At 35.6% G+C, this 26,322-nt stretch overlaps 1 protein-coding gene and 2 long non-coding RNA genes across 3 annotated transcripts; 2 read left to right on the top strand and 1 right to left on the bottom strand.

Annotated features, from left to right (window-relative positions):
* Nucleotides 1-1,626: 1,626 nt before the first annotated feature.
* Nucleotides 1,627-2,049, top strand: LOC135144102 (uncharacterized). Its single transcript, XR_010282970.1, has 3 exons — nt 1,627-1,719; nt 1,769-1,836; nt 1,897-2,049. It is a non-coding gene; the product is annotated as an uncharacterized LOC135144102 (long non-coding RNA).
* Nucleotides 2,050-7,499: 5,450 nt separating this feature from the next.
* LOC135144136 (uncharacterized) lies at nt 7,500-9,960 on the bottom strand. The gene is made up of 7 exons (XR_010282988.1): nt 9,866-9,960; nt 9,556-9,611; nt 8,323-9,315; nt 8,194-8,263; nt 7,768-8,100; nt 7,622-7,672; nt 7,500-7,561 (listed from the first exon to the last, which is right to left on the bottom strand). It is a non-coding gene; the product is annotated as an uncharacterized LOC135144136 (long non-coding RNA).
* Nucleotides 9,961-10,152: 192 nt separating this feature from the next.
* Nucleotides 10,153-10,991, top strand: LOC135144110 (uncharacterized). Its single transcript, XM_064076107.1, has 4 exons — nt 10,153-10,179; nt 10,247-10,395; nt 10,471-10,709; nt 10,811-10,991. The coding sequence occupies exons 1-4, from the start codon at nt 10,177-10,179 to the stop codon at nt 10,978-10,980; spliced, it is 561 nt and encodes a 186-aa protein (XP_063932177.1). The 5' UTR covers nt 10,153-10,176; the 3' UTR covers nt 10,981-10,991.
* The last annotated feature ends 15,331 nt before the right edge of the window (nt 10,992-26,322 follow it).

The following is a 26,322-nucleotide window of genomic DNA, read 5'->3' on the forward strand; positions in this document are numbered from 1 at the left end:
ACTATACTTCACCTTCACATACTAGGAAAAAACATGAAATACCGAAGAACTTTACTTGATAACTTTCTGCATAGAGTTAATAGGGTATTTTTAAGGGTTAACAGGTCGCAAGAACGGTTTATATCAGTGGCAGTCGAGAAAGGTAAGCTTTTTGAATTTTCTGTAGCGATTTTATTTAAAAGAACGCAAGCGGTTTCTCCTCTATTTCTAAGCGGACTCCACAGCCTTTGTGCTGCAAACGCTTTTTAGCGTTGTTAGCAGTAAATACTCTGCTACTAATAGACCTTTTCAGCTTGCAAAAGGGTATTTTAAGCAGCAGGCTTTTTAATTCTTTTCAAAAAGACAAGTATATCCAGTTCTCACCCCAGTTCTTTTGCTGGTGTATGGCAATTTCCATTCGTTGTTCGATATAGATAATAAAAGCTGTTAGTGAAAGAATGTTAAGAATGTTTAAAAAAAATGTCACGAATAAACAAGCATTTTATGCAAAAACAGTGTTATGCGTAAATAATAATTTAAACTGTAAATTGCGCCATTAGTTTGTTTATAGCATTTGAACAATTTTTTCACTATCAAGCCTAAGTTAAGAGGTTAGTCAGAGGACGGCCTCAACTTTAACGGCACCATAAACTAGTTCATTTCCATTATTTTAAGAAAAGGGAGATAGATAGGCCATCTTAACGTTGCTGCCTTAAGTTTTTGGAAGCGATAACAAAGCTTCTTCAGCATATGCTCGCCTAGACAACTTCATTATAATTTAATAACCTCCTTATGTAAATCTACATAGCATATAAAAACAACACCCCAAATTCGCAAAACCACCAAAGTTTAAAGCGGGGAGGTGGCAATTTATTTTGAGCGGGGTGATCAAAACCGTGGCTAAGCTGCTTTTACAAAAAGACCCTTATTTCGAGTGGTACTCGAAAATATCATAAAACTGTAAAAAATACCAGGAAGCTATTGAGTTATTTATAGTTTGAAAGAATGATGCTAGTAAGAAAAGGTAGAGTACTTGCTGTCAACAATTTCTAAAAGTTTTTTTTTTTAAAGGTTTCAGCACTGGTTCCTTTTCGCATAAACTTTCCTCTACAGGGGAAACCTTTCGGTTAGTGGAAGTCCGACTTTTTTTTTGCGCACAAAACCTTTTTGAGGCTAACAACTGGAGAACACTTAACTAAAAGAGAGGCACCAAAACTCTCCCTTTGCGACCTTCTTTGAACGGCCGCTTATAACGTACTATACATTGTCTTATCTTTTTTTTAAGGCGAAAAAAGGCATTGTTTAATCATTCAGTGCAACAACTTTTTTTCCTTCATCCCTACATACCCTACTCATATGCAGACAATGTTATAACATGTTTGCCTACAAAATCATAAACCAAGCCACGTAAATTAATGTACTGTGAAAGCGAAAACTATTTTTTTTAATTTGAGGATGAAAAATTAACTTTAGTGTTTTTAGTAGTTGCAAGTACGTAAATAACTTCTGAAAATGCGTAGAATTAGGGAGATTAAAATGGGGAGATTATTGTGCGCCCTTTTAAAAATAAATTTGCGTCCTCGTGAAACAGTACTAAGGAGACCCCAAGCCCGAAAAGAAATGGGCAGCAATATTTGTCGTTCCTATGCACTGCACTCGCTTTTCTCGGGCAGAGTTTCGTTTACTTCGCTATTTTAAAACTTCGGTGCTCTGCTTAGCCGGAGAGAAAACTCGATTAACGTGTTGTTAATTTATTTTTAAAATATCTGTCTCTTATTATAATTAACAGTCGTGGGGAGGGGAGAAGTGGAAATGAATATGGGCCGTTAACTGATTTACCAGATTGGTCTTATGTTGGTATGTACTATGCTATTACGTTGTTAGCTTTTTAATAAAATAGTAAGTTATTTATTATAGATGGTAGAGAAGAGCCTTCACTTTTAAAAAGTCAGAAACGTAGATTACGGGATCAAGCAAGATATCAAAACCGGATTGATGAACTTTTACAAAGCACAACTGAACCATTTATCAAATAACCTATATCTTGAGGGCTACCAAATATTTTACTCGTTCTTAGCTTGAGCTTCACCTTTTGACTCTTAGCAGAAGATTCCTTTATGTAAATAGATTTATTTAAGAATAATTTTTATTTTCACCCGAGAAAATTTTTTTTTTTAAAAACAAGCATGAAGTTTAATTACGTAAGTTATTTTTTATTTTAAAAGAGTGGAGTTTACTGAGGCGGTGAGTAAGGTCTACACCCTTATTGTTAAAGTTAATTTAAAATTTTTCTTAGATAATTGATTAGTAAGGTGAGTTATGGGAAGTTTATAATCATTTAGAGGATTGAAGGTTTGTTGGATAGATAAGTTATTTTTTATTAAATAAGTTGCAAGCTTTACTGGTGTAAAGTTTTAAGTTTAATAGAACTATAATTTATTGTCAATAGACTACTGGTAACTGAGCCACAACTTTTTGCTAACTTTTTACCTCGGAGTTTTTACTTATGTGTAAGAAGTACCGTTTTGCCAACAATCAGTGTACCAAGTCTAACGTATTTTTACAGGCAATAAAGTTCTTTAAGAAAAAGTTGTAGCCAAAAGATTGAACTGCTTACAGAAATATACTTTTGTTTAAAAGGTTAATTCATTGTTTCATGGCCACTGAGCTCTTGTGATAGTACATGATAATCCGGAGACAACGGTTCCCTAACTTGCGCTTTACGCTCAATTTAAGCACAAATTCTCTTTAACACTAGGACCAGAACCACGTATAGACTACGACCCTAAGAACAACAAGGCGCTGAAGAAAACTATGTTAAAGCGCGAACGGTTACTTTAGCCGCTTTCCCTCTGTTTATTTTATTAATATAAATGGCGTTTCTTGGTGCACAATCGAATTAACAACTTCGAATATGCGAGCTCTCAAAAGGTTTTTAGTCCACGAGTACAAGTAAATTATTACCATAAAATGTATTCTTCACGTTCAAATTAAACCTCAAACTTAGCTTTCAACCGTCATGCTAAGAGTGCGCCGACCCAGTGCGTTCTTCAGCTAAAAGGCGACTGGCGTGTCCAGCTATTCGTTTATAGAGGGTAACGGCACCATTTTTAAAGATTGTGGTCAGGGGCTCAAGCCGCAGTTCGTAGTGAAGTGTATCTTTGTATCTTTGCGCACAAACTACCGGCGCGTATGTAAAAGGCCGCAGCAGCTTTGCTTATAAGTCGTAGGCCTAGGTAAAAATTAGCCGATTGCACGGCACATAAGCCTTCGCATATTGCGCAGTGCTGCCTTAACTTTTACCGCCACGTAATTTACGTGTGGACGGCACGAGAGCTTAGAATCTGAGATGATTCTCAGGAATTTAACTTTAGAACACTACGGGATTTCAATAGCGTTAAAAGTAGACGGTATCAGCAGCGCAAGGCGTTTCTTCGTTATAAGAAGCCCCTTGCTCTTGCTGCGTGAATGGGGGGGTAGCCCATTGACGACACCAGCGAGCAAGCGCGTTGAGATAAAAAAAATGTAGGTGCTGCGGTAGTAAAACGACCGGCAGTGACGATGAATAAACCATAGTATTGGCGATGTGAATGGCTATCCGGCTGTGAGGGCGGACTGGCAGAGGAAAGTCTGGTATAGAACGCGAATAGCAGCGGAGCTAGAAGAGAACCTTGGCGTTACTCCCGCTATGAGATAGCGAGGCGACAGTGCAGCACCTCGTCGCACGTTAAAGGCCCGGTCGTTTAGGTACGACTTGAGACCTTTTAAAAAGTCGCGCAGTACCGCCAGAGCATCTAGCTTGCTTCACAGGCCACTATGCCATACTAAGTCAAAGCCTTCTCAACATCGAGGAGGACAGCGCCGGCAGATTTTTTATAATTGAAGGCTTCGGTCGTTTACTGGATTAGGCAGAGAATTTGACGGAGCGGGGAATGTCCCTTGCAAAACCAAACTGAAGCTCTTCTCAGAAAACACATGACCTTTTATTTACAAACGAAAAAGACGAAAATAAATAACTCTCCAAGCAAAATTGCAAAAATCTGTCTTAGAAATTTTAATAAGTATTGATGAGGATATAAAAACAAAGTGGGAATTAGTGAGCATGTTACACCGGGTAAAACGTTCAAAAGGGTTCAAAAAAGAGTTGTGCGTAACTCTTTAACCACAGTTAAGTCAAAATCCCAAGAAATCACATACGAATCCCAAACAACTCACTAAATTAAATCAACAGTATGCCCACGGACTTAATCATATTGCACGGCAAATACAAGAGCACTGTACAATTTCCGAACTAACGGCACACATCAAGATCAAGACCTTTACACGAAGGTAGCGCTTATATACAGTTGCGGTGATAAATTTTTATATAATAAATTTTTTTAAGAAACAATATTGTTCATACTTTAAAAAAATTAAACTACTGTGACGCTCTAATTTCGTTTTGCAAGTAGAAACAAGAAACATATTAAAAGAAAATTTGCAACTCTTTTACTTCGAACAAAAGCTTCAATGAAATGAGATTGGACCTAACACAATAACTTAGTACACAGGACGTTTAAGATACAATTTAAAACACAATATACAGAAAACACAAAAACACAAAAAACAAATATAAAAACAAAAATAAACATAGATTACAAAAAAATATTATATAATACATCAGGTATAAAAAACACAACCTCAAAACACACATATACGTAAAGTACAAACAGTAACATCGGACACTAACCCTCCAAATTTTCAAAGGGAATTGATGCGTGATTAATCCAATCAGAAACCCGAGAAAAAATTAATTGAATTACAAGAGATAATTTCCACAAAAAATTTAATTTGACCTAACATTGGATACAAACTAAACAAAGTAAATTTTATCTGGTACAATTAAATTTATCGTACATATATGGAAGTTTATTTCGACTTTTCGTAAAGGTTAAATGCAGACCGAAACTGGTCATTAAAGCATCCGTGACTTTAATATACTTCTTTTATACAGTTCTTTATTTAATATTTTAAAAGAACCTCTTAAACAAACACCGTCTTTATATATATGCAAAGAATGTAATAATCACCAAATAAAATGGGCCATAGAGGAAAATATGCTTTCAAAAAAAAAATAACAAGTAGCAAAATAATTTAAATCCTTTCAAACTTTTTTCTCATTAAACCACGCTTTATAACTACAACCCATTCATTGACTCTACAGCTTATCCACATTTACTAAAGATAAGGGGCTAATTATGACTATAATAAACTCTTATTCAAACTCCTGTAATACTGGTTATATAAACTTCTATTATAATAAATCAATCCACACTTTAAACGAAATCAGATCTCTACAGGGACACTACAGGGACACTTGTTGAGCAAATTCACCTCTAAATTTGTAGAATTATAAAGTTACAACCACTTTAAAGAAGGTATTATAGGTTATAACTACCAAAACGATAAATTCTTCGGTTTTACACTCTTTCAAAGAAACGGAAACCGTATTATACTCCTTGAACACCATGAATATAGGTACATTAGCTATATGTATTTGAAAATATCGCGCTTCAACCTTCTACAATTAACATAGAAAATTGTGCAAAATGTAAATGAATAGCCATAGGTACAAAGTTAATTGAACGTACTGTTTAAAAAAAGTTGTAAAGTCAATGGTCATATTTATGAATTTATTTTAAAAGAGAACTGAAGCAAAGAGAAAATCAGTAACTTCAGCACATAAAAATACACCATCACACATCCTTAGAGAACGTACCATAAAAACCTTTTATAGCACGCAGTCTGCGTGCCACTTAAATTCTAAAGTGATATATACAAAAACACCTAAGACACGGTTGAAAAGACAAGGTAAAAACATAAAACACAGGAAACACAAAGAAGCATAGAACATTAACAAAAAACAGAGCACACCAACTATGAAACGCAAACATAAAATACAACCCTCTAAACTTTTGCAGTAACCATGATTCGTCAGTAAACCTATCACACACCAGTGAATAGTGAATAGTTAATTAAAATACAAAGACATCTTAAATTTTTTACCGCATATAAAAAAAAACCACTTTATTAATTGGATAAAAACTAAACCAAAGTTTTGTCAAAACTGTTCTGGTTCAATGAAATTTATATACAAATATGGAATCCTTTTTAGACCTTTCGTAGAGGTATCCCTTGCTTTATAATTCCATGTGTATCTTGTGTTAATATTTTATTTTATACGCCCATCTTCTTTATTGCTTATACACATAATATATATAAACCTATATTTAAACTCTTATATTAAATATACTTTTATTTATACATTCTATATCCATTTTAAAGCGTTATAAGCACGAAACTCTACCACCATTAAACACGGACAAAACTAAAAACGAAAAGAGCACGAGAGGTATACAATTGAGGAAACCTATCCAATTTCAACACTGGGTAAAACAATTGAATTTAATACTGATAGAACGTAAAATAGACAACCCTTTTCCCATAACGATAAAATTAGCGAAATTGCGTGCAAAAAAAAAAGACGAGACAAACTAGAAGCTTATCTCTTATACGGCATTTCATTCGGCTTAAATATTCTATAATAGCACCGTTTTGAAAAATTTCGTAAAAATAACCATAAAGATTACAAGAGTGTCTAAATACGTAGAATTTGTATTTTGTTTTTATTAATTTAACTTTAATTTTAATTTTATTAATTTAATTTTTTTCTCTTATTCGAAAAAAAAGTTGTACAAATTGCCAAAGAATTGCGGAATATACATGAAAGTAATGAAAGCTGATTTTTAGACAGTAAACACCTAGAACTCGCCATTCAAACGAGAAGAGAAGTCTTTGAGGCACTACCACCAATAATCTTTGAAAGGAAGTTAAAAAAATCTGTTTGGCCAAACAACAAAATGGAAACGTACAACAGGATACCAACCGACTAGAATATATAGGGAATTATGTCGTATAACTTAGCAATAATAATCAAGTAACAAGCGCACGAGAAAGCTGGTTAAATTATTAAAAGCGCTTACTATGACCTTTCGAAGTGGAGAACTTTACCGCATACAAAGTGCTATAATAGGACAACAGTGTTAAACTACAAACCAACTCTAATACGAATATGCAGAATGAGTTATGTTAAAAGCGCAGAACCGACAACACATAACCATTTTTAACTCCTCTCCGCAATCTTTAACCTCCCCCCACATCAAATAAAATTGTAACAGAAACAAAAAATATTTGAATCAGACGCACCGAACCACATCTTGCCCATCAACGTCGCAACATTAATTTAATATGCAATTATTGTTAGGTAAAGAAACATATTGAGAGAGCGTGCGTTCGAAAAACGCAGACACTTCAATAAACAATTCAACCACAATATGGAGAATCATCTGCCAATTGAAGGAAAAACATAATAAGCCGGCCGGAGTTATACTTGGTATTGCGGGCTTACCCATACTACTTTAGTGAGGAAAGCCTTGTAAACAAAACAATAAATGGTTATTCAAACTCTTGTAACAATGGCTCTTTATTTTTATTGGATTAGGGAAAGACCATATAAAACTTGAAAATCAATCACAGCTTAGTACTGAAAAATTATAGAAAACAGTTATACTATATAAGTAATTATGATCCCTAACAAGTGTACATCTGAAACAGTAGTATTGACACCTCCAGACAGCGCCCTCAAAATTACTACCTGCGATAAGTTTTTAAAACAATAATACTAGTACACCAAAAAATGCATCTTAAAAAAAAGATAAAGGCAGACGAATCATGAAGTGCACAAATTACCTGAATGAAAATCAAAAACCTCCAACTGGGAATAATATAACACTACAAAGAACATTAAACCTCAGACCTAAAAACGCTCCCTAGCATTCTAATTAAAAATAAAAAGAGAACTTACTACTCAAGTTTAATATATAAGCCAAACGTTAAACAAGTAAGACCGATTTTTTGAAAACACTTCATGCCTTCTACTAAATCTGTAAGGATGCAATCTCACGAAAGGCCAATAATTAACAATCAATAGAAGACAGTTTAGATCAGTAGACAGAGAGGACGTATCCATAGAAAAAATTAAGGGCATTCACTACATGAGCTGCTACGGCTGAACTTGCGTCACTATTTACGTATAATAGTTTAATAGATAATGTTCCTGTCAAAAGAAATTGAATCTACATGGGTACTTCAAAATTAATAGAAAGCTGTAATTACCATAAAACAAGGTTAATCGAGAGAGGCTGTTAACAAATTGCTTGAATTGGTTATAAAAAAATATATCCCCCTGATTTTTATAAAGAATCTTTTCGCCTTTTACATAACACAGTTCATTTAAAAAATTACCAAATCACACTGAAGAGAGTGCAACCGCATTTTTGCACACCAAACTTATGTATACATACCACAAGAGATTTACCTTTAAGTTCCTATTACTTCAAAGAAAAGAAGTGTTCTAGAAATCAAAGGAGCAATTTTAAATAAAGGTGTCTGCCATACTTCTCTATAAAGACTTTTTAAAAGGACATCAGATTATTGAGTCAGGCAGAGAATTTTATTCTATAATAACTAAGGTGGCATGGATGGAGATTAGTATTAGGAAATGCACAAACTATGATTTATGAGGGAAGGAGATGAGCGTCTATCATTTATAACTACAAAACTTCAACCTGCTGTAAAAAAAGGATTACCTTTACACCAGTCTTATGAGTTCACAAGGTACAAGACCTGACAGCCCTAAGGAACTACTTCCTACCACTTACTATAGTACTTCGGTGTTAGAAAAAGCATACAAGTGATATTCAGTAAACTTCTTCGTTAAATTAGCTATTACTAAGTAAAAAATCATCTACTTAGGCTCGATAGGCTGATAGTTTCAGGTACAGTTCAATTAAAAAAGATGGATCTGAACAAAACTTTAAGCGTAAAAACTTATAGAAAAATTATTTATACAGTGGTAGAGTGGCGAGGTGATAGATATATTAGGTTGTAAATCCCCTCACTAATAGAGAACCACCGACAACCCACTTCAGTACATAGATTAATTATAGATACGCAAACTCGCAGAGGTTGAGATGTAGCTACTGTAAAAAAAATTGCTGTTTCTTCATTAAATATTTGAATACCAAAATGAAAGTACTTATAAAGAGAGTAATGCAACGATAAATACCAAGAAAAAAAAGAAGAACACGTACACCGAGTGTGGACTCTTTAATTCAGTCGATTGAAGTAACCTTGGCTCTGGAGCAAACTGTCCCGTTTTCATCAATCATAGATAGACTAAATCCTATTTTTATTTCAACCGTCTAAAAGAACACTAACTGCTTAGAGCGCCGGTCACTACATGAAAAATATGCAGTGAAAAAGATATTAAAAATTTAAAAAAAGTAAGAAGAGAAAGGAAAATAATAAAATATACAACAAGTGACTAGCACAACTATTCTAATAAAGTTACTATAGTTAAAGGGTATAAGCAGTATTACCATAATAGGACTTCCAAATAATAAGTAATAAATACAGAACATTTAGAAAAAAGGTTTATTCGAGTTCCTAGTTAAAAAAAAGAAATAGCAAACTCACATCCAAGGTAGAAGAAGACGTTTAGAAGAAGGTCCTCGTATAATAATAAGCAAAATCTAAGGTAAAATATAAATTTTAAAATATAGTAAAAGTAAATTAAGAATTTGAATTAAAAGAAGGGCAAATTCAATAACTAGTTTATTTCAAGATATATAATTTATTAAAACAAAAGGATTAAATATATAATTTAACAAAATGTAGCAATACAAAAAAAATAAGACTAATGATAAACTACACAACCAGCGAAAATGACACAAAGGTAACTCAAACTTTATGGACACTATTGTACACCGCCGGACAAGACGATTACCCCTTTTTTATAGATTTTTCGTGGTGTAATACTGCAGGCTGCTAGCTTCCGAGAATTGTATACTAAAAACAGTAAAGCGGTCGCATCAACCCAACTGTTCGACAAACGAAGAATAACTGCAGCAGGTGCGCGAGACAAATTTAAATACGTAAAAACTGCCCTTGAACTTTACCTTCATATCATTAACAGTAATAGTAACCAGTTACCAAAATTAAGCATGTGTGCGCAGCAAAAAAGGTTGCACTTATATTACGGGGTTCACGTTTGAGCAGTGAGAGCCACAAACAACTATTAGGAGCTCTCTGTTAGCCATGGTTCATATCTTTGTCCTCTCTAATAATTTTTTTTTATTTTTTTATTTATATTTGTTTTCATGTCCAGGGAATTGAAATAAAGCGGAAGCATGTTAAAAATAGAAATCGTTCTGAACCCAAGTCAAAGAACGTTTATTTATTGTTATTGGTTAAATTGTACCGTTTCCTATCCAGGCGTACTGACTCCAAATTTAATGACACAATCCTTAAAAGACTGTAATTTCCAAATTATTTTACATACAAGAGTATATATAAGTTTTTTGTTAATTGGTAAATTCATATGTTTTCCAGGTACATGAGTCGTATAAACCGAGCTCCTCTTTCCCTCTCAAAGCTTGCTACTTTTATGAAAGGAAAAGAGGATAAAATAGCTGTTTGTGTCGGAACCATTACCGACGACGTCCGTTTGTTTTCTTTTCCGAAGCTCTCTATTTGTGCTCTGAGATTTACAGCTGGCGCCCGAGCAAGGATAATAAAAGCTGGTGGGGAATGTCTTACTTTTGACCAACTTGCTTTGCGCGCTCCTAAGGGTATCATTACTTTATGATTCCCTTGTTTATATAATTTCTTTTTTAAAAGTATATTTTTTACCATTCCATACTATTTTTATTATACATATTTCTTTGTGTAGGTTCAAATACTATACTCCTGAGAGGGCCCCGTAATGCAAGAGAAGCTTGTAAACACTTTGGTAGAGCGCCTGGCGTGCCTCACTCGCACACGAAGCCTTATGTTCGTTCCAAGGGCCGCAAATTTGAAAAAGCAAGGGGCCGTAGGGCTTCTCGTGGTTATAAAGTGTAGCTCTTGAAAAGTAGTAGTAATAAATTTATATAAACTTTTTTTAAAATTTTTCCTTTTTTACAGGTTTTTTTCTTTTATATAATTTATGTTCTTATTTACGTTACATGTAATCAACCGGTGCGACTTTGTGGAAAGCGTTTTAAAGCGCTGTTTTTACTCCAGAAAGATTGCTCTACGGTAAATGTTTTTAGTAGATTCTTAAGATATTTATAAAAAGAGCTTTTATGATTTTTTAATAAAATTCGGAGATACATAATATCAACCAGCAGAAGGTACTTTTGTAAGTTAGAAGTTCTCATAATGGTTAATAACAATTGTGAAAAGAGAGCAAATAATTAAACTTATGCCTGTTGCCCTTTTTGCCTTTTCGTAAATTTTACTTGACCTTTGTATTGGCATAAGTTACTGATTTGTTTCTTGCGAAAGCTGTATTGCTTTATTTTCACTAACTTTTTAAAGTATTAACGTAGAGGAATGGTGTAAGTTGGTAACTGCAGTGTCTTCTCAGTGCTCCAACTAGTTAAATAATAGAAGAGAAAGCTGACACCTTTTAAAAATTGATAGATTACTTGATTTTTAAGGTATAATTTCTGAAGATATACGTGAAATTTTGTTTATAAAATATTAAAATTTCGTACTGGCAATATTATAAAAATAAAAAATAATTTACGTAGCAGAAGATTTGTATACAAAATAAATAAAAATCTATTTGTATTTACTTATAATATATGCCTGTAGGGTATCTGTAGCGTAAATAACTTCTCTTACCTGCTAATATTTTGATAATAAGAGCTATATTAACTAAGTTAGCTAAAAGGGAACTTATGAAACACTCCTTGAGCTCTTTAAAAAGTTTTAACCAAGGGGAACTACAGTCGTTTGGTTAGGCCAGAAATAGAATTGATATAAGGTTAACTTACAATTCAACCATCTGTCATTGTGGTCGACTTTCATTTTGAATAGGGCAAAGCGATTGCACGTGTCTTACGGGTAGTTCACGCCTAACTCAGTGACAATAGTTAATTTAATAAAGCAAAGACTTATACGTGAAGTTGACGCCTAAAATTTTAACCGGCGATAAAAGCTCAAAGTACTTCTAAGTTACATAAAGCTTGTAGTTTTCTAGTTATTTCAGTTAGGGATAAAAAGGTGCTTTTAAAAAAATTTTTGCTTTCCTTTTAAGATTAAAACCTCTTAAAGTTTAAAACTTTTTAAGGATTTTAGCAGCTACTGCGTAAAATTTAATTGAACCCTTTTAAGAGACCATCGAATGGAAATGAGAGTGGCGTTGGTGGGAATCTAATAGAAAATGAAGTAGGAGGGGTAGAAGAGATGCCTGGAAGATCGACATTTGTTTTATCTATTTGTTAGTTAATTTATAACTGACATGCTAAAAAGAGGTCTCTTTTTTTAGAAGACCTCAAAAACTGCTTAACCTAATTTTGTTGCGGTGAAAGATCGGATGATAGGTAGTCAGTGGAGCATGAGACACAATTAACTTGATCGAGGTCTCCCGTAGCTCTTGTAAAAACACGTATCGTAAGTTACTTTTTGAATAAATAGCGGATTAGAATGAGCCAAAAACTTTTTATAATTTCTCTTTGACTGTACGTTGAAAAAGGATTGTGGTGGAGAAGAATAAAGCTTGGAACAAACCATGGCGCGCCTAAAAATTCTCAGTATAGAGTTTTTTAAAACATGGAGTGGCTGAATAATGGCAGGGGGCCAACATGACCACGCCACCGATGCTTAGGCCATCTTTGGTCTAACAGTGGTGAGATAAAGTTGAAGTTTGTTGCGAACTAAGGAGATTTTTTCGGCAGATAAGCGGGTACAATAGTTTGATCTCTAGTGACATGAGCAATATGGTTGCAAGAGAGTCTGTTATCTATGAAGACGCCCAGATAATTTCTTTTTGCGCGCCAGGTGACTGGTGTACCGTTAATGAGAATTAGTTGGACATACAATCTTTTACATCTTTTAATAATAATTATGGCTGCGCTCTTTGAAAGGTTAATAGTAAAGTGCCACTGGGCGAACCAGAGCTCGATATCCCTTCATTTTATGCTTGCACATGTTTCATTGCTAGCGGAGCTGACTTAGAAATAGTAAAAAGTATGTTGTGTTATTAGGAGAATAGTGATTAAAATGTTGAGATTTTGGTAGATCTGATTATGTCTGCCTTGTAAATCGAAAAGAGGATGGGTGAAAGTGAGAAACTTTGTGGCATTCTCCGAGTTCCTTTAAACCCGAGCAGGCATTTCCAATTTTAGTAAAAAACTCTTAGGTGCAGAAATAATTCAGTTAGGGAGAGGAGGCACTCTGTTGTCCTTAGGCTGGTCATTTTAGTTATGAGACCCGCATGCCAAACTCTATCCAAAGTCTTTTCAGTACCTAAGGAAACAGCACTTATGGACTTCTTGTTGTCATATTCCTTTGTCACTTGCTTGACGAACCTCAAGAGTTGCTGTGTAGTTGAATAGCCCCTTCTAAACCCAAATTGGTTTTCAGGGATGATATGGTTTTGTTCTACTTATTTCTGTAATTGCCTGAGTATAACTGCCCTCTGCTACTTTACCGGCAGGCTTAGTAGACTTATTGGGCCATAGTCAGCGGGGTTTGAGAAAGTGTTTTTTAATTTTGGTAGAAAAATAAGTAACCACTTTCCATCGATCTGGAAATAGTGAAAAACTAAGAGTGGCATTAATTATAAGAGTGAGTGTTTTTATGGCCGACTTAGGTAAGTTTTTTAGCATGAATTTTGTTTGACCATCAGATCCTGGTGACTTATCAGTTGTGGTGTTAATAATTGATTGTATCTCTTCGAAGTTTGTGATCCTTTAGCGGTGCTTGCCTACTAGAAGAGAATAAGAGATGTGTGAGGGTATTTGTCCTACCTGAAGAAATTGTTACGGGTGGGCACTTGGACAGGAGACACTGAGCAAAGGCTTCCGCTTTCTCTTTGTCGTCGTAAACAGTTCGGTTTTCGACTTTAGTGGGAAGCTGTGCTGGATTTTTCACCGATTTAATGAATTGCCAATAAGAACGAGGGCTATTGTTATTTCATAGATTAGAAAGCTTATTCTTCCATTCACTGTTGTGAAGCGTGAGTAGACTATTTTTGACCTTTTATTCAAGGTTATCTAGTAATCGTTTATATTCAAGGGGCTGAGTTAATGCCAACTTCCTCTTTTACTTTTTCTGGATTGAAGAAAAACTTCAACTTCTGTGGGCAGATGTGGTTTTAAATTTAAATATTTCATAGTGGTAGAGGCCTTTGGTATGATTGAATGGTCGTGCTTACAAAGTTAGCTAATGAATCATTGAGAAATGGGGGTCGAATTAGGTTTCAAAGGGTTTAAAAATAAAAAAAATAGTTTCCAACTGCTGAATTTATGTAATAAAGGCGGAGGGTCGACTTCTGGGGAGCCTATTTCGAGAACTACAGGTTGATCTGAAAAGAGCTCATATAAAGTCGTCTGTTTAACTTCAAACAAATATTTTTTATAAAAGCAATGCCTAATACATCCGCAGTACCCCACTTAGGAATTCGTGTTGGGCTGGTTAAATCAATTTTCGGCGTACTTGTTGAGAATTTCTCCATTAGGACTTCCCTTTCTGCTATTCCATAATGTATTTTTGCAGTTCAGATCGCCACATAGAATTACGAAGTTATGATAGCTTATAGAGAGGTTCACTTCGTTATCTACTAGGGGCTTTCCAGGAGATTTAAATGCAGAGACAATCGCTACGCCGCCTTGGCCATATAGAATTATTTTAATTGCAAATTGCCTCTATGAAAGTTAACTGATTGAATAAAATATCTGAGTGGGCAAGTGTCTTCTGACCAATACTGCTACACCTTTTTCGAGAGTCAATTCTGCCTTTACGGTATAGTTCGTAGTTGTGCAATATAAAGATATTTCCTGGTTTTAGGTGTGCCTCACTCACAAGAAATATGTCGATTTTTACTCTTCTAAGAAGCTCTTCCATTCATTCCCTTCTGCCCCGCAGGCCATCGGCGTTCCAGAGTAGAATATGAATGTACTTTAATGCTTTTTGCGGGACAATCGATTTGAGATGTTCATTGAGAAATTGGGTTATAGTAAAAAGTGTAGTTCTTAAATAAACAGGTTATTCGTAACTTTGCCTTCAGTGCTGGCCTTCTCTTTCGTTGAGGAAGTAGAAATAGTTTTTATAAGGGATTCTCCTGGTTCAGGTACAGTAGCGGTGGGTGTGGGTTGCATTTTTCTTAAGTGTGTGTTTTTCGGATAATATGTACATTCCCTATAGTTTGCAGTGTGATTGCTCTAACGTTTAGCATATTTTGGTGGGTCTCCGGTGTTTTTGTTCATCGTATAGTCTCGTGACTTTCAGCACATTTGCCGCATTTGTGGGCAGAGAAGCAGTAATTTGAGTTATGGCCGAAAAGCTGACAGCGATGGCATTGCCCAACCCTTGTGCTGTTCTTCAGACTTTTCACAGGAATTGAGAGATAACAAACAGGAGTAACATAAATTAGTAATTTGACCTCGGTAGATGCACAAGAACAAGTGAAAGAGGTGTCTTATCGTCTCTAAGGCTTTTCATTCGAGCGACTTTTAACGGGTGGGGCCCCTGTTGTCGTAGCTCTTCTTTGATCTCTTCGAGTAGAATTCTGGAAATATCCATCTCAAAACTACTTTAAGATCGCTCTTCAGGTATTGATAGGAGTAAAATTCATAATATCTTTCAATGAGAAGCTTTGTGGTTTTTCGAGTCGGAACTTGAGAGGAAACTTTAATACCGTTTCGGGTATCCCTTGAGGTGAGTTGTTGGCGCTACTGTTTGATAAAAGGGAAACTACTTCTAACCATTAATGCTTTTCACGTATAAATATGGGAAATATGGGATGAATGTTCATTTTAGGGGGTGCGGTACTAGGATTGTCGCTGGTGGTGGCTTTGAGATTATTTTTGGAAGTGTTACTGCTCTTAATAGTAGGGGTATAAGAATTATTATTATTACTATTGCCCTCACCATTTTTGTTATTAGTATTATTCTTACTACTATTGTTACTGTTACTATGTTCGTTATTACAGTCACTTTCTATTATGGTTATTACTATTAGTAGTGATATCGTTCTTATTATTAATAATAGCAACTTCAACTTCAACTTCATCTACGTGCACGATGGGGTTGACAACTTATTAGAATTGAGATTTCTAAAGCTAAAGAACTGTCTTTTCGTTTTTCGAAGCAATAGAAGCGTAGTTGTTCACTTTACTTACAAGTTCAGAAATTTTTTTGTTTGCAAAACCTAGTTTTGTTATTAGTTCTTCAGTGGTAGCTAATAACTTGACCACCATCTCAGGGGAGTAGTTGTTGGAAGGGAAGTTCTTTCCCCCTAGTTATAAATACGTAAATAAGTAAGAGATTTATAGCAAATCCTTAGTAAAAAGTAGAGGTGGACAGTCATCCAAAAAAGGAAAGTCATTTTTTTATTTATCTGTTAGTAACAGTTCCTAGAGCTCGATTGAGTTAGAAACCGAATACTCGAGCTCTCAATCAGGAGTGATCGCAGATATATTAAAAATAGCATTCAGAGTGTCATTATTTTTTTTACATTAACAAAAAAAATAAAAAACTAGCGCTTACGCGCGTCACGTGGGTGGTGATAACGTCCGCCGACCCATGGCCCGTAAATAAGTTCGCTCACTAGTAGGGGATTAGTGTGCCTGGTGAGCCCCTCGTAAAAAACCACGGCATGGCATGGAAAGACAATGTTTAAAGGGCCCAGCTGAAGGCCTCGGTGAAGAGCATCATTTCGCACAAACCAAGGCACCTTTGTTAGAACACGCAGTAATTTGTTCTGTAGCTATTGAAGTATCGGCGCTATAGCAATGGAGTCGTAGGATAAAGCAGCAGACGCGTAGGTCACTATTGGCTAGATGTAAGACAACTACAATCGCCGTTTGTTTCGCAGAGAAAGCTTACTCTTGCCGCAAAGTAATGGATAAAGCGCCTTGGGGCTGCCTTAACCTTCGCCACTAAATATTCACGTGAGGCCACCAGGAAAATTTGTTGTCGATGATGATTCCCAAGTATTTCGCTTGAATAGACCATGGAATCTTCTCGCCATTAAAGGTTAGGGACACCAACAAAGGGACGCGTTCCTTTTAAATTAATATAGCTTTGCACTTCATCACAATTTTAGTAACCTTCCAATCACGGCGCCAGACAGCAAGGGCGTCAAGTTAGCGCTGTAGATGCTTGCATAGCAAGGCGAGGAGCTTCGAAGAGGACTATACGGTCGTATCATCAGCGTAGACAATTCTTGTTTGTGGGACGGACGGCAAGGGCACGTCGCTCAGTAAATTGCAAATAATAGGGGCGAGAGAAGTGATCTCTGAGTGGCCCCTACTGTCAGAGACAGAAGCGGTGTCCGGTTATCTCTCGCGCGCGCAATGAAGACGTGACCATTCAGACATGATTTCAGCACGTTACAAAGGCCATGAGGGACGAATAACAAGAGCAGTTTATGCAGCAGACCTTCATGCCAAACTGGATTATATGCTTTTTCAACGTCAAGGAAGACATCGCCTCTTGCCTTCTTATAGTTAAAAGCGCGAGTGGTTCATTCAGTTAAGCGTAGGAGCTTCTGAGACGTTGAGTGCCTTGGCCGAAATCCAAACTAAAACTCCGGTAAAGCTTTCCGAGCGTCAACGACCTCTTTAAGACGGCGCAAGAAAACGGCATCACCAACTTTACCGGCCATTAACAGTAGACTGATGGGCCTGTACTTGCTAAATTCTGATTCCGGTTTGTGTCTTTGGTAGTATCACAGCGATCGCCGTTTTCCTTCGAATCGGAAAGATGCTAAGGAGCATCGAAGATTTCATAAGGAGGTAAAGATAGTGCATAGCTATTAATGGTATTTTCTTCAGCATCTCATTAGTGATACCATCGGGGGCCGGCAGTTTTCGTTTAGGTAGCGCTTCGACAATTGCTTGCACCTTGCTGACATTAACGAGATTAAGTGGTCGTAGTTAACGAGGGGTAAGCGTAGCTGAGGGAACGCTTCATTAGCAGTATAGTGAGCAGATAGCAAGTGTTTTGGATATCAAAAACATCGGCGAATAGGGTAGCTTTATGACCATCATTCTCGGCCGCTATATTTCCTTCACGAAGGGGCGGCAGTGGTGTACGCTTTCTATTTTTGATATTTTTAACAAATTTCCAGTAGGAGGAATGACTGCTGCTGCCTGATTCTGATATACGATACAGGTTGCTCTCCCATTTATTGGTAAAAGGGTCATTCGCTTTTATCTAATGCACCTTTGAAGTCGATTAAGCGCAAGTTTGTCTTCGGTGCTCTGCGATAACAAGGCTACTCGAATAAGGCGTCGACGTTGGCAGATAAGTGCCTTTAGTACGTCAGGCAGGCGATCGGGGTGGCGCGTTACTTGTCGCGGCAGTAGTGTAAGCCAAGTTCAGTCAGGTTTCCCAACAAAGCAACAGCATCATTTAGCAGGGCGGACGTGGATGGTAATGACGGACACGGCTACAGCGTGGTTTCTAATATATCAGCATATTCGTCCTAGTCGGTAAAAATACTGGTAATGATCTTTGATGTGCCTCCTTCTCATCCCCTAAATCGAGAATAACTGGGCGGTGAATGGAGGACAGCTTGTAGAGCACTTCAAATTGCCGTAGCTAGATGTATATCCTTACGTGAGGCAACATCCATTAAGTCCATTGTGCCTGTAGTCGCCAAGTGCGTTGGTTGCTGGGGACCTAGCACGCACAGCCCGTACACATCAGCACTGGCCTCAAGGGAGTGGTCGTTCGTGTTATCGGTTAGACTGTTCCATGTAGAGCGCTTGCAATTAAGTCCCCGCTCAAAACAGCAGAAGAGGCACTCCCAAGGAGGGCTCCCAATCGGAGGGCGGAAGTCATTTATTATAGGGGGTTTATTACATGTTTGTAGTTTCTTTTTTAATTAATTTTTTTTTCAAAGTTCGAGGGTTTTTCTTAATTTTCTTTTGAGAGGTTCAGAGTAGTAACTCACTGTTCCTTACTTGTTACAACCCCATATTATTATATCTTAATAACAGGGGATTTTTAACAGACAGTCGAGTTTTTGATTGGAGAGTGTTTTGTAATATGTCTACTTAGTTGTGATCGAAGGTACGTTCCAACAGAAAAGTTCTTCGTCTGTAATACATACTTGACGTAATGATAAGCAATATCAATGCGTCGAATCCTCTTATGTGGTGCATCCCCTTTTGCTATATCTTTCACATATTGTCAGTGTAAAATTTTACTTTTATTATATGGTTCGGAAAAAATTCTCTAATTATATTTTTTAAGGCAATAGTGTTAGATACGGCCCTGCTCAACGCATTGTATTCTGCCTCATAAGACCACTTGGTTTATCTTGGATTTGTTTATATTTGAAGACCATTGTACACCCGTTCAGAAGAATTATATGACCCATTGTGGTTTTGTAGTCATAATTGTCTGCCCACGAAGGGTTACAGTAGCATTCAATTAGTATTATGTTTACTGTAAATTTTATGTGTTTTATAAATAAAGAGAGATTTTTCGTGTCATAAAGGTAGTTCAATGTTCTCAATGCAAGTTTCATATGTTCATTATTATAATGTAGAAATCGGCTTAGTATAGAAGGTCGCATATGGGATCTAGCGTTATCAGCAATATTACGTAATGAACCCCACTAGACTGTAGTAATATTCATTAGTACTCCCTTCTATCGGGGGCTTAAGTTGTGTTAGTAGGTAGAGGTGTATTTTTAAGTTTTAAGATATATTTTTGTATAGTTTTGATAAGTTGTTATCATTTTTTATATCGATTCCAAGGATCCTGTTAATTAGGTTACTTTCTTTTATACTGTACTCTTTTTTAAGATGTTCTATACGTGTGATTTGGTCTCCAATAATATTACAGTCGTGAATATATTTATACCTGTGAGAGGGTCACAGTTATTTTAGTAAAAAATACACTGGTCAGTTTTGTTTTGGTGGTAGCCATATTTTTTTAGTCTGTTGGAGAGAGCTTGTAAAGGAGTCTTGCATTTTCCTTCAAGCCATAAAGAGTCACATTGATATTTAAGACGCACTTTCTTTTTTTGTTATAGTGATTTACTAAAAGTTTTCTCTGTAAGAAGTCTACTTTTTCTATGATTAGGTACAAACCTTGTGGTATGTAAATATAATCTGGTATATTTAGTTGTGTAGATAAGAAGTTTGGTGTTATATCAGTGGTGTGGATGGGCATTCTTAAAATTTTTGATATACCAAGAAGTAATCGAAAAATGATTTTGAGAGAACAGAAGAATATTTCTTGATACCAACGTTAGGTATTGTCGAAACTCTCTTTCTGTGAGTCTATATAAAGCTTTTTAGTTTTTATGTGTCGTCTCCATGTGGTCGTTATAACTTTTTTATCGGGTATGGTATTAAGTCAATAATTTCAAAAAAAATCCATCAGTAATCATCAGTGCTACCAGTTCGTTCGTGGCTGCAATTTTGTAGTGGTCTTTATTTTCTGGATTCATAGCTTCTTTGTAGATTATATAGTTAGGCGTTGTAAGCATTGATGTGTTTTGTTCTTCGTAGTTTGAAGGTTATTATTTTCTAAATTTCTTTTATTGAAATGCTTTGTTGTTCATCAAATATACTGTAGGGCGTGTTTTTATCTAGAGATATAGTCATTTTATTTGAGAGAGATCGTAAGATTTAGTTGTGAAAGATCTTTTATTATAGGGTTTTTAGATATTCTTTTTTAAGTTGAAATTATTTTTTTAGGTTTGTTGCTTGTTAGTGATGCGACTTCACTGAATGTGTGTGTTGCTCATTAAAGATGGGAATTTTCGGGATCTTTAAGTAGATTACATGGTTAATTCTCTTAAAGATGAGTTGTCTTGCGTACTTACAATTGGTAACAGTTGTTTACTGGGATTTTCTAAAAAATTTTGTGGTAGAATATTCGCCGTTTTTATCAATGCATTATTTCGAGTTGAGTCGTGGGGGGTTTGTTTTTGTGAGTTGTTCAAGTAGTGGCTAGATTTTCATTTCAGTAAGTAGGTGTTGGTGTAGCATATGGGATGTATATTTGAGTGGAACGGTTTTTGGAGAGGAAGATAGAGATTTTTGTGAGTCGTTGTGTGACTATAAGGTTGCTCATATATGTTACCTTGATTTTCATTTTCAGTATCCGTATTTTAGTTTTGTGGTATCTGAGGGGAGGGTGGGTGGAAAAATGGGTTTCTATGTTAATTTTGAGCTGAGTAGGAGGATATGTTCAATTGCATGTTAGGGTTCATCATTATATTATATGCAGGATTATAAGGAAATAAATCTTAGAAGCATTTTATGTCTCTGGATCTTACAATCTTGCCAGTTCTTGCGTTTAATATATTATATTCATCTTTTGTTGAGTCAAAGGGTTTTGGAAGAAGAATAAATTCTCAAGCACGGTCTTGAGATTTCCTTTTTATAATGGGGTTATAAAAAAAAGAACTTTACAACCTAACGGCTTGTACGATTTGGTTTCCTAGGATGCAAAGCCAAAGATTTCGTTTGGAGAAAGTTGTTTGTTCTTTTTAGGAATGTTATTAAAAATAAATGTTGCATCCCGGAGAGTTTCACTCCAGTAATTTATCGGAAGCTTTTACTGTTTTAATATGCATCTGGTTATATTTGATGGTGTTTGTATGCTTCTCTCGTTCAACATATATTGTGGTGCGTCTTTAGGGGCCGTAGATAGTTTAATACTCTCTTGTTAAACGTCTTGAAGCTGTCTGTTATTTATAAATTCACTTCCTTCACCCGTTCTTATTTTCTCTATGACTGCGGTGGATGTTTACCATTTATTTTTAGATTTTTTATATATTTATTGTTCTGTTTAAGCCATTGAGTTAGTAAATGCTTGATCTCAAATTTATTTTTGGCGAATAATGTTATAATACTTTTGGACTTTGCGTCGGTGGCGACAATTACGTATCTGTAGTCATCATAAGAGGGAATACCCCAGTACCTAGTGTCAATGTAAATTGTTCAGATTTTCGTTAATCGTGGGTTTCGCTCTTTTTATTGACCTTTTTTATTTTCAATTTACACTTTAAAAATTTCACAATAGCCATTTATAAAAAATGATATTTTTGGACAAATTTTTTTTAAGGTAGTGATAACTGGTGTGACTGTGTTTGTAGTGCTCTTTAGGGACTATATCATACGCCTCTTTGTTATTTGTAGCAAACATAGAGTAAATGCCAATGTAAATGCTGGAACCAGAATAAAGACTAGATTTTTATTTTGTCCCCTGAGCAATAATGCAGTCGTTTTTTTAATGTATATCTTATTTTTATGAAAGTGGACGTTATAACCTTTTTCTTATAATTTACCAACAGAAATTAGGTTATGTTTAAATTAGTATCGAAGATAGCTTTGCCATTATCAAGCCAATTTAAATAGCTTGTTTTACAATCTATAGAAGGTCGTTTATTGTATTAATTACATTTTTATCATACTTTACAACAGTTACAAGCCCTCTATCTTTGATAAAGTGAGGATAAACAACAGTAACAACTATCACTTAGCTTCCGGCGATATATCCTTTCCAATAGACCTTAGTGGTGTTATTTTTCGATAATCTATTTAGGCAAGTCTTTCCAAGGTGAGCTATAGTTCGGCAAAATGAATAGGTTTCTCTGATGTGAGTGCACTGGGATCTTAAGTGAGGTCCATCACAGCCCTTGCATTCAAAGTTTCTTGTTTCCCTATTATTAAAAAAGGATTGCCCTATGTAAAATTTTGTTTTACTAGTGGTATTGAAAGAGTTAATTTAGATCCGTCCTCTATATTACGTCTAGTTTCCGCTGTGCATATCTATAATCAAGCGAAATAGGATTATTACAGTAATACTGTTCTACATATCGAATCCCTCTCCTACTCGATGCGTAAGGGCTTTAATTTTAAATGAATTAGTTACTTCTTTTATCTGAGGTGTTAATTTTTCAACGGTGCATTGTTTTTCTATTTGATTTGAAATATGTTCTAAACAATTTGCGAATCGCTGAAGAATTTGTCGTCCCATTTCGTAAGGTTGCAAAGTTCATCTACTTTTTCATAAATGATACCAGTGACTTTCTGCCGAAAGTGTCTTTGTCGTTTTGTATGGCTCGTTCCAGTTCACTAACTTTCAGTTTATCTATCTTAGATATTACGTCTCTGTGATGGCTATTCATCATAACTTGTATACCATGTGCTATCCTTTTAAATTTTTCATGTAAAGTAACTTGTGGTTCTACAATTTTTTCGTGTGGTAAAAAAGGATCTTGGGTCCCTTGAGTTACCAATGCTACTTTAATATCAATAAGCCATAGTCGAAATTGGGAGCCATCCATTAGTAGTGTCCTTGCAATTAATGTTATTGTATATATAAATCTGGATAGTTCTGCAAAAGTAAAAAATGTTTTATTTAACTCAAGGGAGGATAACTAAAGTTTAACGGTAAACAAATAAATTAACGAAGAGAGGGAAGTATGGAGTTGTGTAAGAAGTTGAGAAAGAGATAAGTAAGGTTATATGAAAACTTAAGAGTTTAGTAGTAGACAAAGAAAATTTTGGAAATGTGGAGTCGAAAAAGACGTAGAGAAGGAGAGTGTTGATTATATGATCCCAATTACAGTGCGCAGTTAAAAACAAAAATAGAAAAAAAAAAGGGATACTTTCCACGCAACTGAGGGTATGCTGTTTGCATTTTTTATATTAACTTTAATTGGTAGATTTAATCTGTCAAGATTATTTTAAAATTGCATATATTATATATATCCTTTGAACTCAATAAAAACGAGATTTCGATCTTTAGTTTTTTTGTGGCATTTTTTCAGTCTATAGGCTGTAAAGAAGTTTTAGCTTTATTATCTAGAGAGCAAGTTTAATATAATGTTTTGGTCTATAGGGCCGAACAAAGTATTGTTAGTAACTGTCTACATGATAATTTGTTGGGAGCTTAACCATTAGAAAGCCTGTGTATTATTAAAAGAGCCTAAAAGCTTAAAACGAAATTTTAATCGGAGGGAGTGATCTAAATAGGACGTAGAGTAAGATCCAAAGGGATTTAGAAAAAATATTGCGATCTAAAAAATGAGAAAAAAAAAGGTCAGGTTAAAACCTGGTGCTGATAAAGTTATAGAAAAATGAAGAGGGGGAGAAGAGCAATCATTTCTTTTAGGGGGTTTATTGCATATAGTTTTTTTTAACTAATTTTTTTTTTCAATTTTCGAGGGTTGGGAAATTCGGGATTATTTTTATTTTTTTTGAGGTTCAGAGTAACTGCGCGTTGTTCTTCACTTGTTAGACTCGACTAACCTCCTTGAGCATTACTGGTAAAAGCTCCTTTAGAACCGTTTGGAGCTTTAGCCCATTTTAAAGTTTTATGTAAGTGCTTAAGCAGTTTGTATTCATATTAATTCCGAAAGCAAGGCTTTTAATGTAACTCCTTACCTCCGTTGTGCAAGGTGTTCTTGCGCACGATATAAGGCACTCGTAAGCCGTAAGAGTTTGTTTATTAGTGTCTTTAAAGATTGTAGCTTTGATAATTTGTCGCACGACCAAGTAAAGAAAGCGCAAGCCGAAATAAGGTGCACGCTCACCATATAGGCGCAGTTTGTTGAGGGAGGACATCACTCATTATGCACACAACCGTGGCAGAGCGCGTAGTTCATCGCTTTAAACTATGAGCGCCATTAGTTGCGAGCATCAATGATAACGCTCAAGTATTTTTTTTGTAGCATCATGTACCCTTCGATAAAAGCGACTAAGATAGCGCAGTGTTTCTCTAGGTTACTTTTTACTCGTTGCAGCTGTTCTTAATTAGCGTTGTAGGTGCTACCATCACAATGCTAGTCTGGCGGTGCATGGCGGCAGAGTCGCTTTGTAAGGATTGGACGTCTCGTTGTTCCGCCGCTCGGCGGTAACACATGAGAGTGGTGCGCATTTAGGAACCCGTTAATGTTGTAGCCGATGGAACGTCTTTGTGTAGGAGGCTCTCAAGCATTTAGTATACAAAGGCTTTTTCAACATCGAGAAATATGACGCCCGAAATTTATTTAAACTTGAAAGCCTCAACATTTAACTAAATGTGAGTTGTTGAGTCGTTGAATGTAACAGACTAAATTTAAGTAAATACATCTTACCGGAACTGGGACTATCGTCGTAACTCAGTGGTTAAGAGCATTGATGGGCATACTCAAGCTCGTGGTACAGTTTTCGCCGACGCAACTCTCTTTTTCGATCTTTTGATGACCGCGTTTTTATTCTCGTCCTCAGATTCTAGTTCGTTATAAGCACGCGCTCTGTCGCGGTTAATCTTAAGGGGACCCAAGATTAGTCTAACAGATTAGATAGGTAGATAACCATCATACCAGAATGGTGAGTTGTCGTCGTAGCTCAGTGGTTAAAAGCATTGGTACGCATAGTTCGATTTCTACCGACGGAACTCTCTTTTTCGTCTTTCATGGTGGCGTAACTAAGCACGTCCTCGCCAAAATTTAAATTTAAATTCGAAAAGCCCTTAGCGTGTATCTAGAAATACTTTAATTTTTTTTTTAAATGAGCTGAATCCTTATAAATTAAAAAAATTGAAAGAACGTCGACACAGCAGTTGCGCCAAAGCATTACAGAAAAATTTTATTACCTATCAGAAACTTGACAACTATTTGGGTTCTCGAGTAGCACGTCATCCTGGTCTATCTGAAACTTAAATAATTTTGTAAATATAACATCAACTCTACAACATTGAATGTTTTAAGTTTAGGGATGTAAACAAATATGGTCAGTTTCTCTTAATACTAAATGATTGTTAGTTGCGATGTATTATGGGTTGATAATTTTGACTCAAGGGCCACAGTGGGTTTTATGTTTTGTCAATGTTAGCCCCTTAGTTTTTACCATCCCTCATATCATCGCAAATGAAAAATAAATTATTTAGCTCCTATTGACCCCCGATTAAGCATGTCAGTTAAGTATAAAAAAAAGACAGAGCCCCAGCAGAATATCTAATTTTTTTTCCTATTTGTTTCCAGGGTGGATCAAGCTGCGATGAAAGGGGCAGCCTGATTAATGAATATATTATGTAAGTTGTCTATTCATTTATCATACATTAAATATCTATGTATTTTTACGTATCCTACATTCCCTACCAGAACAGTATAGACAGCGAGATTTTAAATAAATCTAAGTATGGACTCGAGTAAATCTTTTACTTGGGGGTACCCATTTTACTACTATCAAATTACGCAGCTTTAAAATAAAGATAACTTTGTAATATGTATAT

This window comes from Zophobas morio, unplaced genomic scaffold (assembly GCF_036711695.1).
Source record: "Zophobas morio isolate AGI-343-1 ecotype UQ-CSIRO unplaced genomic scaffold, CSIRO_AGI_Zmor_V1 ptg000083l, whole genome shotgun sequence".
In the NCBI taxonomy this organism is placed as follows: Eukaryota; Metazoa; Arthropoda; class Insecta; order Coleoptera; family Tenebrionidae; genus Zophobas; species Zophobas morio.

Coding starts and splice junctions, on each gene's coding strand:
- LOC135144110 (XM_064076107.1), top strand. Junction 10,396..10,470: donor GACACAATCCTTAAAAGACT/GTAATTTCCAAA, acceptor TATGTTTTCCAG/GTACATGAGTCGTATAAACC. Junction 10,710..10,810: donor TGCTTTGCGCGCTCCTAAGG/GTATCATTACTT, acceptor TTCTTTGTGTAG/GTTCAAATACTATACTCCTG.